The sequence below is a fragment of the Ursus maritimus genome, unplaced genomic scaffold, assembly GCF_017311325.1.
Source record: "Ursus maritimus isolate PB19 unplaced genomic scaffold, ASM1731132v1 scaffold_25, whole genome shotgun sequence".
Lineage (NCBI taxonomy): Eukaryota > Metazoa > Chordata > Mammalia > Carnivora > Ursidae > Ursus > Ursus maritimus.
Window position 1 is genome coordinate 23,331,410 of NW_024425008.1, and position 17,286 is coordinate 23,348,695.

General features: G+C 57.6%; 1 protein-coding gene across 1 annotated transcript; it reads left to right on the plus strand.

Annotated features, from left to right (window-relative positions):
• Window positions 1–684: 684 nt before the first annotated feature.
• ISM2 (isthmin 2) lies at window positions 685–13,358 on the plus strand. Its single transcript, XM_040641251.1, is given in 7 exon segments — window positions 685–1,128; window positions 9,108–9,353; window positions 9,791–9,870; window positions 10,855–11,111; window positions 11,114–11,239; window positions 12,497–12,637; window positions 12,862–13,358. Coding segments are annotated over 7 exon segments (1,791 nt in total).
• Window positions 13,359–17,286: the final 3,928 nt, after the last annotated feature.

A 17,286-nucleotide genomic window follows, 5' to 3' on the forward strand; every position in this document is an offset into this window, starting at 1 on the left:
ATCTGAGTCTCAAGTCTCTCTGGGATTTTGAAGTGCTCTGCGAACATCCCGAGGAAATCGGCTGCACGGTGGCAGGTGCTTCTCCGGGCTCTACTTCCGGCAGAGTCGCTGGGGGAGCCTTGGGGGAGTGACTTCCCGGCCTTCGTCCCCGAGCAAACCTACCTCGAGGTACAAATAAACATTTGCCCAGGAGTTGAGGGCTCCCGCGCGCGGCTGGCGCTCCGAGTGCCCCGGCGTCGTCTGCGCGCCCGCGAGGAGGGTGACCCGCAGGAGCCGCAGCGCTGGGCGGGAGGGCTGCGACTCCCCCACCCCCCACCCCCGGCCAGGAATTCGCTTGGGGCCACGACGGCGATAGCGGCGGGCACAGAGGGCAGGAGGCGGCCAGATCAAAGGGAGCCCCCGCCGGGCCGGGACTCTCCGGGCGCGCCGAGGAGCCGCCCCTCCGGGAAGGTCGGACGACGTCCCGGGCGCTGACCCGAGAAAGGCGCGGCGCCCCCGCCGCGCGCGCCCCCGCGGCCGCCGGTCTCCCGCCCCCTCCTCCGCGGCCCCCCGGCCGAACCCCGCGCGCCCCCGCGGTCCGCGCGCTCCCTCCCCTGGAGGAGGCGAGGCCGGGCGCGAAGGGACGCGCGGGAGCCGCTCGGGAGGCGCGGAGGCGCGGAGCGGAGTAGCGCCGCGAGGGAGACGATGCCTCGCCTGCCCGGCCGCGCGGGGCTCCTCGTCGGCGTGGTGCTGCTGGCGGCGCTGTTGGCCGCGGGCCGGGCGCTCCCCCTGAAGAAGCCGCGGCCCCGGAGCCCCGCGAGGCTGGCGGAGGTGAGCGGCGGGGCCGGGGCGCGAGCGGCGACCTCCGAGGGCGGGCGCGGAGCGAGGGCCAGGTGCGCCGGACTTGCAGGAGCCCCCGTCCCGGCCGGGCGGCGGGCCCGCGGGGGAGAGACTCCACTTCTGGGCCGAGCGCCGGGCGCGGACCCCGCGGGACAGCCCGGCCTCTCCCGCCCGCGGCTGCCTCGCCCTGAGCGAACCTCTCCTGCAGCCCCCTTGTCCAGGGGCGCGCTCCGAGAGGAGCCGGGAGGTGGGAGGGGAACGCGGCGCTGCGCGGAGATGCTGAGGTTCGACCGGCCGCATAACCAGCCGGTGCAGCCTCAAATCAGACCTGCAAAGGATTTGAGTCCCTTTGGGTGTGAATGGAGATGAGATGAGGTAGTGAGTGGGGGCTTGCAACTTGCTGGGGAGTAGTATCAGCCAGGGACCGTGATATAACTATGTACTTGGAAGAGAAGAGGTCGCTAAGACGTGATGGGGGGGCGCTTTCTGGGTGGCCTGTGAGTGGGCTTTGGGGATGCGACTGAAAACAGAGGAGCGAGTTGAAAAAGAGTGGTTTAGACGTGGAGAGGAAACACGATCTGTCAAAATCTGCCTCCTTGCGCCAGGGTCAGCAGTCCAGCCATTCCTCTTGGACTGCAGGGGACACTCATCCCCGTGGGGACAAAACCCTTGTTCCAGGGTATGCAGGCTGGTGTGGCAAGGGGTCCTGGCTCCTCCCATGCACTGAGCTCTTCTAGGAGGAGGACAGAGTACTTCTTCCCATTTTCCAGATGAGGACACTGAGAGGCCCAGCCGGGTGCAGGGGACTGGTGGGTGAGTGGTACGCCCAGCCTGGGGGGCTAGTAGTGCCCAGGCTGCTGAGGCCTTCCAGAGGCGGTGGGAAGCAGGGGCCTGCCTGCACTTGGGGTCTCTGTGGACTGGTGTTCATCCACCTTTTTTTCAATGCTGCCTTCCTAAGGAGACTTTTAGATATTTTTCCCCCTAAGTGCCTCTTCCACTGAAATTTTAATACCATAAATATACTGTCTGTGTACTATGGCACTTTAATGTGTTGCAAATCGTTGTAATAGCCAAGATTTTTTTGCCCCCAGCGTCCAGTTTTTGCTCCTTGTTGAGAGCACGTCCTATAGACCAGAGCCTCTCAGCCCCGCACTCCTGTCATCTCGGGTTGTATAGTTCTTTGTTGTGCATTGTGCATATTCAGCAGCGTGCCTGGCCTTGACCCACTAGGTGCCTGTAGCACCCACACCTGGATGGAGCCAGACATTGCCCAGTGTTTCCTGAGGGACACCCCTGCCCCGACCACTGTCGGCAACCACTGCTGTAGACAAATCCAGAGGAACCCGACAGCCTCCGGCCAGTCCCACCTGCTAGGTGGAGATGACACTGGTCATAAAATGAATTGAATTGACATTTTCCCCCCTACTCATTTGACATAGTTTCTGTTTTAGTACTTACTGCTTTGTATTGTGATTATTTGTGGTATGTTTGCCGGATCTGCCCCAAGACTAGCCTAGAGGATGAGTTATTTCAGAGCCAAAGTCATATCCCCAGCCCTAGAATAGGGCCTGGCAGAACCCTCAAAGACATGTTAAAGCAAGTTAGTGCCATGAAGGAAAAACAGAGCTTGGAGCCCAGGGCCTGGGCTCCTGGTCCCAGTGGGTCGTTAACTCATGTATGACTCACTGTGGATGATTTCCTGACTTTTAGAATAAGGGGCTAAGTCATCTCCGTGATCCTGTCTAGCTCCAACACTGCTTCCGAAGCCTGCGTGATGTGTGTTAAGCTGTTCCCCAGCAAGGTGTTAGCTAAGAAATCACGTTGGGATAAGGCAGAATGCTGTTCTAAGGGCTTAGGTGATTGGTCAGAAATAACTGACAACTCCAAAGACTTTGAAGAAGCAGCTGAAGGACATAACCCCCCGCCCTGGGTCTAAAGGTACGGGTTGACTGAGGGGAAGCGAGCCTTCTCTGGGCCTGGCAGAGTCCGTGCAAAGTACTTTATGTGATGTTACCTCGTTGTTGCACCATTCTGACATGCTTGTTATTCCCATTTTCCAGAGGGAAAAATCAAGGCACAGAGCTGGTAAGCTTAACTGAGCTTGGCAGCCTGGGCTGTCATTTCGAGAGCTCTACCAGGGACCGTATGGTCCATCTTTGCATGACACCCCCCAGCCTGCTCATCTGAAGTCTTGAAAAGTCTTGAAATCATCAGCATCCGGAACAAAGTGTGCCACCCTCTCTCTGGGCAGACCTGTTGCTGAGCCTCAGTTTACCCCCAGAGTCAAATGGGAGTAAGAGAGCCCATTCTGTTGGGTGGCCTGCTGGGCGAGGAAGCATGGTGCATGTGCGTGGCATCGTCGTTACGAGGATTTGTTGGGTGCTAGACGGGCAAAGAATGACAGAGCTGTGCCTTGGGTGTCTTCCACTCTAGTGAGGATCCGACCACCACCCAGACAGCCGCAGTGCCTAGCATTTTGTGTTGCTTGTCTTGTTTTCCTCATTTTAGGGATGAGGAAACGATGGTGGATCTAATAACTAACCCATCGTCTGCAGCTAGTAAGCGGTGAACTGGGATTGAAACCCAGCTTGGCTTAATTCCGGGACCCCTGGACCCCTTGCCGTGGCACCCACCACCTCCTGGGCAGGCAAGGGAAGACCTGAGACGGGGGGGGGGGAAGAGTTGAGGAACTTGGGGCCACGGGAGGGTGATGGAGATGAGAATTAGGGAAGAGAGAAGTGAGAGAGGACGGCTCTTCCAGGCTGCATGGACTGTTCCGCAGCAAGGGTCCCCCATGGGACGGAGCTGCAGGCGTTCCTGCTGTAGCAGCAGGGACGTGGTCCCCACGGAAGGACGCTCGCATGAGGGACGGGCTGAGAGTGACAAGCTCAGGCGCAGAGGAAGGAGCCTGCGGGCCTGGGGCAGCGTGACACATACGGTCGGGGTGCTTAGTCAGCACTTGGGCCTGGGTGTCATCCAGCCAGGTGCCTGGCATCAAGGGCTGGCTTGCAGGAGGGGCGTGGTGGGTTGAAAGGTCTCACCTGCCAGGCCGGGGCACCAGGAAGCAGATATGTTCCTGCAGGTCGGTTTTCTTTGGTTGGGGGGGGGCCCACTTTCTAGCCCAGCCAGTGAGTGAGTGTCAGAAGGGGGACTGGAACCCAGGTGTCTGTGATGCCAAGCCTATGGCTTCACCCTCAGCCTCCCCCGGCCGCTGGCTACCTCCTTGGACCTTGACTGTGACCATCGCTCTCCCTCCGGAACATTCTTCCTGCTCAGAATTTGGAACTACTGGAAAGCTGGTTGAGGGAGAAAGGGAAGAATAGGAAGGGGGGCCAGGAGGCTGGGCTGCTTGGCCGTCCCGGGCAAGTCCTCTCGTCTCTGGCTCTCGGTCTCCCAATCTCGTTCCTCCCCTTTGCCTCTCACTGGGTTGTTCTGAAGATCAAACGGAGGGGTGGGTGTGAAGAGTGGAACATCGTGCTGTAGTGTTCTGGTCATTCGGCACACTGTGCACCCCGTGCGGCAGTCAGCGAACCCGCAGGTGCAGCCCTTGCTTGGAGTTGGCCAAGCACAAGGGACAAGGGCACAGCCCCTCCGGCCAGACCACCTGCCTTGAGTCCTGTTCCGCCAGCCCCCTGGGTGACCCCAACCAAATTACCGCACCTCACTGATCCTCGGCTGCCTCGGCTATGAGGAGAGGGTGACACGAGCACCTGCCCCAAGGGGGTGAGAATTCAGCGAGTGTGCTTGGTGGCACTGACTACGTCATCGGAGGGCCGGGTGCAGAATGAGAATGTGGGGCCTCGAAGCATTTCAAGACGGCAGCAACGGAGTGGTCAGATGCCGAGCCTGTGCGAGGACTCGGGCACACAGCACGAAGCCAGTCTGGCCTGGCAGGACCCACCCTGTCACTAGTACTCTGGTGACAAGGAGGAGCTCCGAGGTCTCCGCTGGGGACCGGGTGGGCTGGAGGGGGAAGTCCAGCCCCCTCCTCCACCTGTGGCCCTCTGGCCTGGAAGAGGCAGTGTTGTTGAGTGCTAGGTCTCCAGCCCCTCCTGGGAGGCCGGGGTGACTGTGTGCAGCCTGGCTCTGTGTCCGTGGGCCTGGACTGCTGGGGCTGTGGGGAGCAGGGTGCCGGGCTGCGCCTGGGGGGTTTCATTATCCAGAGCAAGTTCCTGACCCCTGCGGCACTGTGAGGGGGCTGAAGCAGCTTAGCAGGTGGGCTCACGCCTGGCCAAGCCAGGGAGGGTGTGTGTGTGTGTGTGTGTGTGTGAGAGAGAGAGAGAGAGAGAGAGAATGGGGGGTAGATCTTGGTATATGTCTACATATCTGATGTCTATCTGGGCGTTGATGCCATTCCCGCAAGGAACGGACTTGGATATTTGTACCTGGGTGAAACTCCACGTGCGAGGGTAACAGATGGGGGAGGTGGTCCTGGGGGACAAGACAAGTGTTCTTAAATGTGCTGGAACCTCAGAATTCAGGCCATGGGAATACACCCCCCAGAGCTCCCACATCCGCGGTGGCTGGGGACCTCAGGCCAACTAAGACGTAAAGAACTAACAGTGCCTGGCCGGAGGGGTACTGTCTCTCTAGAAACATCCGTCACCACCCTAGGTGAGGCTCACCGCACGCTGGCCGTGTTTGAGGCAGCCCTCGTTCTAACTCAGCAACCACACAAGACAGAGACTGCTCTTCCCTTCATTTATGGAGACAGAGTTTAAGGCAGATTAAATTGACCTGCCCAAGGTCACACAGCTCCTAAGTGTACAAGTCGGGATTGGAACCCAGGCCGTGGGGCCTCCAGCCTACACCCGTGACCACGAGCTGCCAGCACGATGACGAACACGAAGTGCTTTGTGAATACAGAGGTGGCTGTGCATGGGGGTTGTCGTCGTGTGTGTCCACACATGTGTGCGTGCACCCAGGCGTGGGCGTTGAGATCAGGCAGAGCTGAGTTTGAACCCGAGCTCCAGTACTGTAGCCTTGGTGACCCCCCGTCGATCCCTGACCCTGTCTGAGCCTCCCTGTGGGCTCATCGTTAATGTAGTCGCCTTAACCCTCGGGGTTGCTAGTGTTCATTCAGTCACTCAGCGATGATTTATTGAGCTCCTCCTGTGTACCAGGCACTGTGCTAGGCACAGGCTTCCCAGGAGCAAAGCAGACAAAAAGTCCTGCCTGCAGTCTAGCTGGGGTGGCAGAAGGCACATCAAGGGCCTGGCCCAGGCTGGGGAGGGAAGATGTGCTCAGACAGCACTTGCGGGGCAGGGCTCTGGGGGCTCTGCCCGGATCTCTGCAGGCCTTTCATCCAGTTGCCAGTGTCCAGCTGCCAGATGGCTGTCACTGCCACTAGGGCTGCTCTGAGCTGTCACCGCAAGCCTGAGGTGCCCAGGGAGCAAATCCTCTCCTCCCTCCGGCAGCCCTCAACCAGTGACCGGCAGGGCTTGTAGGTACGTAGCCCAGCTCCCCTCTTCTGGGGGAATAACTGAGACCCTCGATGGGACTGAGCTCCCCTTGTCCCCCGTGGTCACTAACTTGAGGGAGCATTTCTGTATTAGCTGCTTCCTGTCCCTGACTCCCTCCCCCACTCCCTGCTCGCGTCTCCAGGAATCACCTTCCGAAGGAACCCCTTGCCCTTGAATTCTTGTGTCAAGGTTGGCTTCTGAAGGAACCCAAAATAAGACTGGTGTCCCCCCTCCACTGCACTCCTGGGGTTCCCTGGGGCCTGAAACATGGGGCAGGGGGCCCCGAGAGCAGCTGCAGAGAAGGGTGGCGTGTGTGGCTGGGATGATTAGCCGGGGCTTTCTATGGCCTTTGCTCATCATCTGTTCCACTTGGGCACCAGGGAGTGGAGAGGTGGAAGAGGGCTGGAAACACATTCTGAGCACCTGCTGGATACCAGCTCTTTCCCGTCACTGTTCTCCATTTTACAGATAACGATGCTCACAGAACTTATGTCCCCCGTCGGGGTCCCACAGGTCAGAAGCCAGGCTATTTGGGGATTCAGGCCTAAGCGGCCTGACTTTAGAGGAGGATTTCTTTCTTTTTTTAAGTTTAGTTATCTATGTATGTATGTGTTCAGGTAATCTCTACACCCAGTGTGGGGCTTGAACTCATGACCCCGAGATCAAGAGTCAGGTTCTCTGCCGACTGAGCCAGCCAGGCACCCCGAGAGCAGGGCTTCTTCGCTGTAGCCTTGTTGACATTCTGGGCTGGATAATTTGTGTGGGGCTGTCCTATGTGTCGTAGGCTCTCAGGCCTCACTCATAAGGTGCCAGGAGCACCCCTTTCAGGTTGTGACAACCACAAATGTCTCCAGACCTTGCCAAATGTCCTCAGTGAGAACCACTGCCTAACTATCTGCTCACAGGGCAGGGGCATCCACGTCAGCCAGAAAGGCTGCAGACCCTGAGGTCCTGCTGTCCTGAGACTGCCTGTCCCTGGACCCCAGAGGCCACAGACAGAGGAGCCGCTGAACCACATCACAGGGACAGTTAGGGCTTTGGTGGCGTCGTGGGTGGGAGCTGCCAGGAAGGCAGCATGTGGGGATGTGCCAGGCCTCCGAGACTGGCCAGCGAAGGGGCTGAGCTGCTCTGTTACTCATGTGTCCATCCTCTGCTCACCCAGCCTGGCTGTCCAGACCAGAGCCCTTTGACTGAGCTGCAGACTCCAGAGCCGGACGCGATGGGCCCACAGAGATTAATGCAGGAGCCTTGGAGCCGGGTGTCTGCAGACCCCTGGAGGGAGGGGCTCAAGGGGAGAGACTGAAGGTTCTGATTCTCTTTCCAACCCAAGGAAAGAAAGTCATAGCAAAACACTAGACTGAGTAAGCCTCTGATTCGTGAAGTAGACTCTCCACACTCTTGCCTGTAGTGTCCGAGCAGAAGGGTCAGCAGTATGTGCTCCGGGGCGCCTGGATGGCTCAGTGGTGGAGCGTGTGACTCTTAATCTCAGGGTGTGGGTTCGAGCCCCACATTGGGTGTAGAGAGTACTTAAAAATAAAATCTTAAAAAAAAAAAAAAAGAAGAAGAAGAAGGGTGTGGGCTCTGGGCCCAGGGTGTCTGGTTCAAATCCTGGCTCTACCACTAAATGTCTGTGTGACCTTGGACAAGTGACTTGCCCTCTCTGTGCTTTAGTTTCCATTGTCCAAATGGGGATGACAGCCGGCACCTACCTCTGACGGCTGTTGGGAGGATGAAATGAGTGATCGAGTGTATAGAAAAGTGCCACAGATGCTGTGGAAATATTTGATAAATAAAATTCTGACAGTCCTTCCAGGTAGGAATTATCCTCATTTTGCAGATCGAGTTGAGTGAGCCAGTAAGAGGCAGAGCTGGGATTTGAACCCAGGCTGATCTGACTGTCCAGACCTGTGTTTTTTCACACCGTTTCAGATATGAGGTGGGAAATGGGGTCAGGGCTGTGGACTGAGTGGGTTGGGATCCATTGGCTCCCAGCTCCTGGTTCATAAAGGCAGCTCTGGGCAGTGCTCTTTCTGTCCTGTTGTGGAGACCTGAGTAATGGCGGCAGCCTGGAAGTAGGTGGACGGCCGCCCCACTGTCCCACTGAGCGGGTGAGGGCTGCAGCTGGAGTCGGAGACACGCAGGGTCTTTCACTTACTGTCTGAGCGGAAGCAGGGACGGTTCCGGTGTGGACCCCCCTCCCCCAGGGGCACTGGCCGGTGGAGGGAATTAACTGGCAGGCAGACAGCTGTACCAGCACCTGGAGTGGGAAAAGGTGCCGGGCCCCAGGTGGGCAGGCGGAGGAAGGTAGCAGTGGTCAGGGGTGCTAAGGAATACAGCCCCCACCTGGACGGCTTGGGAGGGCCAGTGGCCGGAGAGTCTGCTGGGGGAAGGCCCAGGTCTGCCCTCACTTCCCCGTGGCTTTTCTAGGCCTTCCTGCCCTGACTTGGGAGGCCCGCTGTCTGTTCCCGGCCAAGAGCCCCGGGGACTCTGAGGCATGTGGTCTGCTAACTGCACTTGGAAACACAGGCTTCCCTCTCTGGACCTCAGTTTTCTTCATCTGTAAAATGAGGAGGTGAGCTGTGTCTCTTCCATGTGTAGAAACCTGATTTAGGCCCCGCCATGCCTCATGCTGGCTCCGTCTGTCCAGGCACTCTGTGGACATGGCCTCACTTCTCTGAGGCGGTAAAGCCAGTATGTTCAGATACATAGTCACACGGGGGGGTTGTGGCCTGGACAGACCCCAGGGCTCCTGAATCCCCCTCTTCAGGTCTACTTGGGGCGAGCCCTGACCCCAATCACCCCTCCCTCCGCCTCTCTCTCTTTCAGGTATCAGCCTCCTCAGATCCCGGCTCTCCTAGGGAAGAAGAGGGGAGCCTTCTGCTCCCCAGAACCCGCCGCCTGCAGTCAGGGCCACGCCGTCACAGGTGCCAGGCGCTCAGTGAGCCAGCAGCCCCGAGCCCGGACAGGGCGGCCCCTCCCAGGACCCCGGAGGACACTCCCTTGCTGCTTGAGCTGCAGAAACTGCCAAGATTGGCCAACACAGACTTGAGTGCCCCGAACCCCAATATCCAGGTGAGAGCTACAGGAGGGCCGTGGGCCCAGTGGGCACCAGGAAAGGAGCTGGGCTGAACTGTATTCCTTGCAGGGCAGGGGTCCTGTTCAGGGTCATGGAAGATGGAATAGTGGGGGTAATGCTCATTCTCTTCCCAGCTACAGACTGAGCAGGACACGTGGCCCCCTGAGCCCCTGTCTTCTAGCCCGTGACAAGGGACAGACGGCCCTGGCAGGGCTGTCACGAGGACCAGACGTGTGGAGAAGCTTCGTGAGCTGCAGGGGCTCCCAGGAATCTGGGGGAGGAGGGACTTGTGGCCCCCACTCAGGCCCAACCCTTCCTGCAGGGTCGGTTGCACGCAAAATGGGGTGGGCCGATAGTGGGGGGGCTGCCGCCCCAGAGGGGCTTTATGGGGCCAGTGGGACTCTAGTTTATGTTCCCCACTGCCGATCCTCAGTCCCTGGTGGTAGTTCTGCCTTTGGTGCAGCACCTGCGGTTTGCAAACACTTTCATCAGAAGAGAAAAGGCCACAAAAAAGTGTGGAATCTAATATTCTTAAATTGTTTAAAAGTATATGTGTCTGCTCACGTGTGTGTGTGTGTGTGCGTGTGTGTGTGTGTGTGTAAAACCTGGAACACCAATCATCAAAATGTTATCTGTCAAAGATTTTAATTTTTTTCATTATATTTTGCTGGTTTTCCCCCAAATTTTGTTCAGTAACTTCATTTTTTTTTAGAGATTTTATTTATTTATTTGAGAGAGAGCATGAGTGAGAAAGTGAGAGAGAGAGCACAAGCTGGGGGAAGGGCAGAGGGAGAGGGAGAAGCAGACTCCCTGCTGAGCAGGGAGCCTGACGATGGAGCCGGACGATGCGGGGCTCAATCCCAGGACCCGGAGACTGGAGATTGTGACCTGAGCTGAAGGCAGACAGGTAACCGACTAAGCCACCAGGCACCCCTCATATTATTTTGTAATAGCCAAAAATAATGTTTTCAGAATTCACTTTCACATAAATGACTTCATGTTTCTTATTTTCTGTCCACCATGTGACGAGTGAGGGGACATCCCTGCCCCCCTGCACCCTCTGTGTCCCCCTCCCACCTCCCCACCCGGGGCCCGCTATGGGAGTTTGCTGTCTTCGCTATTATTTTCCAGTCCCACAACGAGCCCCAGGGCTGTTAGCGGCCCCAGATGGAGCCGCAGTTCACAGCCAGCATCTCTTAAGCGAGAGGTCTCTATCCTGGCACAGTGTTAGAGCCGCCACGCCTGGCCCCACCTCAGGTGGTTAAACAGGTGTCTAGGGTTGGGTCAGGGAGTCTGGAACACCCAGGGCATTCTGATGCACAGCCAAGTCTTAAACTGTGACCCCATATGCCCTGGGAGGCCAGGAAGGTTGGTGACGAAAATGAGCTGATTTGGAGGGAAGGTAGGGCCTCTGCCCCTGCCGCCTACACTTGTCATCTCTCCTGTCCCTGCTCTGAGCCCTCCTTCACCGGCCAGCCTGTGCTTGTCCCTCTGCAGGGTGACCATTGAGGTGGTGGAGGGTCCCCAGGCCGGGGTGGAGATGGACCTGCTGGCCGAGCCCAGCAGCCGCTGGCCCCAGGGTGCCTCACGCTGGCTGCCTGCCGAGGAGCTCTTCTGGCCCCTGTTCTGGGGCTACCTGGAGGGCGAGGAGGGGAGGACTGATCTCAAGGGCAGAGCCCCAGGAGAAGAAGAGGAAGAAGAGGAGGAGGAGGAGGAAGAGGAGGGCGATTACCCTGCAGAGGACGGCCAGAGTGAGGCCAGGAGGACGGCGACGAGGAAGAGTGCGGTGAGCAGGACCCTGGGTTCAGTGGCGCCACCAGCAGCTGGGAGCGGGGCTGGCTGGCCCCTGGGGACTGGGCCTGCAAGGGTCCAGCCGGCTACGGTGAGCACCCCCATCTTGGCATCCCCGGCTGCTGCCTCTGGAGGTCCTGAGAGGGAATGGGCTAGAGAGAGGCCTGAGAGCTTCCCGAGCAGGGGCAGCTGTGGAGACCAGGAGCTTAGGCGTGGACAGACACCATCGCCCCCTAAGTAGCAGCATTACCCATAGCTTGCAAAATTCGCAGTTTCTTTCCCCAAACATCTGACCTTCACAACAGCCCTGAGACACCCTCAGCAAAACGAACATTTGTTAATTTTTATAGTCATATCTTTCAGTTGCCAACAAATTGGAGAATGCTATAAACCCCACCACTCACAACTGACCTCATGTTCAGACTATGTGAGGTTTGCATCCTGGCTGGGCCACCTACCAGCTGAGTGACCTTGGGCAAGTTACTCAACCTCTCTGTGCCTCATTTCCTTCCTCTCTAAAATGGAGAATGACACAACCCTTACTACATAAGATTGGGTGTAGAGGGTATGAAGTGAGTTAATACACTTAAAGTGCCGGCAGAGAGTCAAGTAAATATTGGCTGTTTTTATCGGAAAACAACATAACAGCCCAGACTGTCCAGAAAACGCCCCCTCACGCCTGCCCAGCCCCCATGACGGCCATTCTCATTTTTTGCACTGCAGTTTCATGCTTCGTGTTTCAGGCACAGTTGCAGCCATTCTCCCCAGGGCCCTGACGTGTCGTCCTTGGACGGCGGTGCCATGATGAAGACTAAGGCCCGGCAGCCTTGCCCCAGTTCACCAAAATAATGTAAACCGGCAGAATTTGCGTGCCTTTCCGCTCTTCTTCCATTAATTGTCCTTAAACTCTTGGTGCCCGTCTGCTCAGACCTGCCTGGGAAGTGAGGAGAGAGCCAGCTGTGTCAGGACTTTGGAGGTTCCACAGAGACACCCCCAGGTCCCAGCCCGGCACAACGGTGGTCTGCACGTGCCGTCATGGTGTACGGCAGGTTCCTCGGGCCAGGACTGGGTCCCGAACGTGGGAAGTCAGGATCTTCCTTCCTATCCTAGCGCCAGGGCAGTCTTGTCAGCCGTGGTTTTGACCGACGTGATTGGCAGGGGGGTCCGCTGTACATGGGGCCCCACTGAGGGACAGGTGGGGGCTGAAATGTAGCCCAGGCTTCGTCCACGGGGCCGGCAGCCCTGGCGCGGGCGGCGTCCTCCTGAGGAAGGGGCGCCTTCTGCTGATTGGCACCGATGCTCCCTGTGGGCTGTGCTCGCTCACCCCGGGCTCCCTGCCTTGACCCAGACTATGAGCTTCCAGCGGAGTGGAGCCCCTGGTCTCCCTGCAGTGGGAGCTGCAGCAGCGGGAGCCAGAGGAGGACTCGGCCCTGCGGCTTCACCTGCATTGCCACCGAGTCCCGTGCCTGCGACCTGCCCCCTTGTCCTGGTGAGACGAGAGCCCCGGGGCCTGCAGAGGCGGCCACTTAGACACTGGGCTCGGTCCCCTGGGAATGCGGGCCTTGTTGGAGGGCGGGGCCCGGAGAAGGGAGGCAGGCAGCTCACCGAGGCGGTGGTCTGGCCTCGGCCCAGGCCTAGCCCAGATGCTGTGGGCACTGAGAGCCTAGTGAGGGCTGGGCCTCCCCAGCAGCCTGGCCTCCTCTCTTCTCAAAGGCACTGAGGACAAGGACCCCTTGGGCTTCCCCAGTGAGGGGTGGCAGCCCCTGGCCCATAATGCTACGGACATACTCGTCCCAGGTCAGTGGGGAGCTAGGCCATGCTCCGGGGGGCTTGGGGAGCACCTGTCTGGGAGGGGAGCGTCTCTGCACAGACAGGAATCTCGCCTCCGTCCATGGAGACAGAGTAGCTGTTCCGGCTGGAAGATGAGCCTCCCCAGCGAAGGGGCCCTAGCCTTTCTGAGTCCCGCTAACCCGGCCACTGGCCTTTCCCAGACTGACATTCCTGCTGGGAAGAAGGTCCTGATGGGAGCCACAGCGCTCGGAGGCCAGTCCGTGGGGCAGATTCTGGCTGGCTGCAGGAGGGCATGGCGATGTTCTGGCTTCCACTCCCGGCCACTCTGGAGGCTCCCCGGCAGGCTCTGTGTGGGAAGGGGTGCTGTCCGAAACAGGTCAGGGGCCGGAACTCCGGAACTGCCCCTTCCAGCAGCTTGAGAGCAGGCTGTTTTTGCTAGGACGTTCTGCATCTTGGTGTCACTTGCACCCCACGAGGAGGGAGGCAGCTGCCCACAGGCCCCCTTGTGGGTGAGGCCTACTCAGTACTGTGAAGCTCCCGAGCCGGTGGGGTGCGCCTGGCACTGTGTGGGGCCGGGGATCTGCCCTCGAGGAGCTCAGGTCTTAGGAGGAGAGACACATGTGACCAGCTTGAGCACTACGCGGCAGAGCGTGCCCCCAAAGTTCTGGAGCAAAGAGAAAGGAGCCATGTGTTAGAGGCCACATTCCCAAAGGAGAGAGAATGGAGGAGGCCAGCATAGACAGAGGGGGCCGCAGGGGGCCCAGAGAGACAGAGTGAACCTGAGACAGGTGGAGGTAAGAATAAGAATGGACCAATGGTGAAGACAGTGGGACACTTTCTTACCAACTGCTTAAAACAGTGGTCCCTGCCCCCAACCACCCCAGCTCCTTCCCCAAGAGCCCAGCTCCTTCCCACCATCCAGCACATGAAGGGACAGCCTCTAGGCCCCTCCTCCAGCCCCCGCCTCCAGCCCCTTGGCCAACATCCATTCTGAGTTGTGGCTGCTCGCTTTACGTTTCCTGGGGGGGTATGTGGGGGACTGCCTTCTCCGGCCCGCTGGCAGGCAGTGTCCCAGCCTGGCCACTCGTTTTCTTCCCTCTCCCCCTGCGCTGGCTCTCCACGCACATCGTGAGTCCCAGGACCTGTGGTGGGAGGCCCGGGTCCCGAGGCCCGACAGCTGCCCCTGGTCAGGCTGGCAGCCAGCCTAGTGAGCAGCCCCCCTTACCTCTGGGTGGTTGCACGAGGCCCTCTTGCCCCACCTCTGCTGGGAGCCACCACAGACCAGGGCCTAGTCCATAACAGGTTACCTTCGGCTCTGAGCTGCCTTTCGGGTATAGGGCTGAAGTGAATCCGTGGGGGCAAATGTGGACAGACAGGCTGAGGCGGCCGAGACAAGGGCTGGCTCCAGGCAGGGAATAGGTCAACCAATGCGGGTCCCTTCCTTTGTCCAGCACCTCTGTTCTGTTCGGGTTGTAGGCATGTGCAGGCCTGGGAGATGGCGCGGCTTGGGGCGGGCTCAGAATTGGCTCAGGAGGGTGTGCCCCACCGTGAACTGGTAAACCAGTTCTCTGGACAGGGTTGGTGGCAGGCAAGCCCAGATTTGGACGATTTCTGTGGTGTAAACGCTCCCACCACGGCCCACTTCAGGCTCCCGAGCTGATGTTGCTAAAGGCACTGAGCTCAGAGCTGGGAAGAGAGGCACGTAATCGGCTCTCCTACACACCTGTCCCCTCACCCCCGAACCATACTTCCTTGCCTTCTGTGGACTGGAAGTGCTGTGGTCCCAACTGTCCTGTTCACGAAAGCTCCGAAAGGTGGGGACCTCAGCCTCTAGACAGCTGCCCTGAAGCTCTTTGTGACCCTCAGCAATAAAGCACTTTATTTTCAAATTCTGTCTGATGAAGAATTTGGAGCCTCCGCAGGGGTGTAGGGAGCCCTGTTTGCAGCCCAGGCCAAGCCCCCCGGGGCTGTGTTTGCCTCTCCTTAACCCAGCTGGGCAGGCAGAACTGGAGTGCGGAGATTGGGTGTAAATGTGAGTTATCCCAACTCACACTCCTACAGGGTTGCGTGGGAGAAAGGGAGGAGCTGGCTGGACCTCAGGGACACGGGCACCTTCGCTAGTTCTTGTGGACAGGAGGACTTCTAAGTCAGAGCTAAATGGCACATGGCAGAGGAAGTGGTTTGCTGCCGTGGGATCCGACGCAGAGTTGCCCAAAGGGTTACACCTGTAAGATGATGGAAGTGGACCTGTACCCTGCCTCGGTTGCTACCCTTAACAGACCCTGCACTCTCACCCCTGGCACTTGGGGAAGAACAGAGACACATCAGGAAGGAGGATGAGACAAGTGTGTCCACCACCTGGAGATGCTCAGAGAGCCAGATGTTTCCATAACCATCACACCTAGAGGTAAGTTTGTTAGTCTGGTCCTGGACCACAGTCTGAAAATACTGTGGTGCAGCTGAACTGTTACAGGGCCAGAGAGGCCTGGGTCTCAAGTCACCAGATGGGATCCACGTTCACTCCCTTTTTTTCATCTGGGGCAATGAACATGATTATTAGCACAGGCATATTTTAATTGTCTTTTAGCAGAAACCCCTTCTATTTATTTATTTACTAACTTAATTTATTTGAGAGACAGAGCGTGAGCAGAGGGAGGAGCAGAGGGAGAGGGAGAAGCAGGCTTCCCGCTGAACATGGAGACCGATGTGGGGCTCGATCCCAGGACCCCTGAGATCATGACCAGAGCTGAAATCAAGAATTGGCCGCCCAACTGATTGAGCCACTGAGGTGCTCTGGCAGAAACTTTTTGTTAAATTAAGAAGATAAAGACATCCCAGAGTCTGTTTTCAAATTAAAAAAAATTTTTTTAAAGATACTATTTGACAGAGAGCATGAGAGAGGGAACACAAGCAGGGGGAGTGGGAGTGGGAGAGGGAGAAGCAGGCAGCCCGCAGAGCAGGAAGCCCAATGCCATGAGGGCCTCGATCCCAGGACCCTCGACCATGACCCGAGTGGAAGGCAGATGCTTAATGACTGAGCCACCCAGGCGCCCCCCAGAGTCTGTTTTCATAGGAATCTGCTAATTCTCCTCCTCTCTAATATAACTTGACACACACATTGTCTAAATTTAATCTGTTCCTAGTGGTTGTCTGTTAACCCGAACTGAATTTAGCCAGCCACATTTTTGATCTGTAACCTAAGTGACGGGCGAAATTGCTACCATGTCAGGCCACAGATGACAGAAGGAAAGGAGCCTTGAAGGGGCTGGGGAGCAGGTCAGCTATAAAATGGTGTTAATTCAAACTCTACGAAGGAGGAAGAGCTGCCGTGCAGGTGGCTGCGGGCTCAGGGCACGGGTGTGTATGGGGAGAAACAGTGACGGAGAGGTCACTGACCCTGCTAAAGGGAGTATTTCAGGCGCGGCCGGTACCAGGCCCAGGAGGGGCCCCCTCCTCCTGTTCGGGTCCAGTGTTGGTCAGGTCACTGTCTTGACTCGCTGTTCTTCCTGTCCCAAACCCCGGGAGCCCTCTGTGGCCATGCATGCAGCAGGACCACCACCGCCGTTTCTGGTTTAGCTGCCCCGGTCACCAGGATGGTTTTGCCCAGTTTTTCTCTGTCTGGTGTATCTCCTAGAGTCTTAGGTTGGGTAAGACGGGTCAGATTGAATTCTTACTACGGTTTAAAACAACCAGTGGTACAAGCCCGGCCAGATCCTGCCGACTTCCCTTGTCTGTTGGAAGACAGTGTTTCAGAGCCTTGTCCTGTTAGTCACAAAAAGGTCCCAAACGGGCTTCTTTGGGCTCCTCTGTTACAGTTAGATTTTCTTAACAGGTTGGGGTGCTTCTCAAATTGCATCCTGACCTCAATATCACCTGTGGTATTTATTCTTAGGTTTATGGGTTACACCCCACACTGAGTCAGAACCAATTAGGGGAAGAGTCCATAAAATTTGCTGAATTTAACAGGTTCCCCCAGGTGATTCTGAGCGAGGTGAGTCCGTGGCCTATGATTCGCTATTTGGCCAGTTAACTATCTTTTCAAAATAGTCTTGCTCCAGGGAAGACACTTGGGCTCTGGAGTCCAGCCGTTCGTAGGTGATGTTTGCCAGATGCCACCAAGTGCCGGTGCTTCTGTATGTGTCCTGTCTAACGCTCTGATAAGGTACGTATTGTACCCATCATATAGGTGAGAAAATTTGCCCCATTTGTTAGGCAGGCGCGCCATTCAACCCAAGTCCAATCAAGTCCACGGTTTTGTTTTTAGCTCTGTCGTTCTGCTTTCTAGGCTCAAAAACACTATCAGTAAAATGGCCGTGGTAAAAATTGGAGCAGCCCGTCAGCAACACT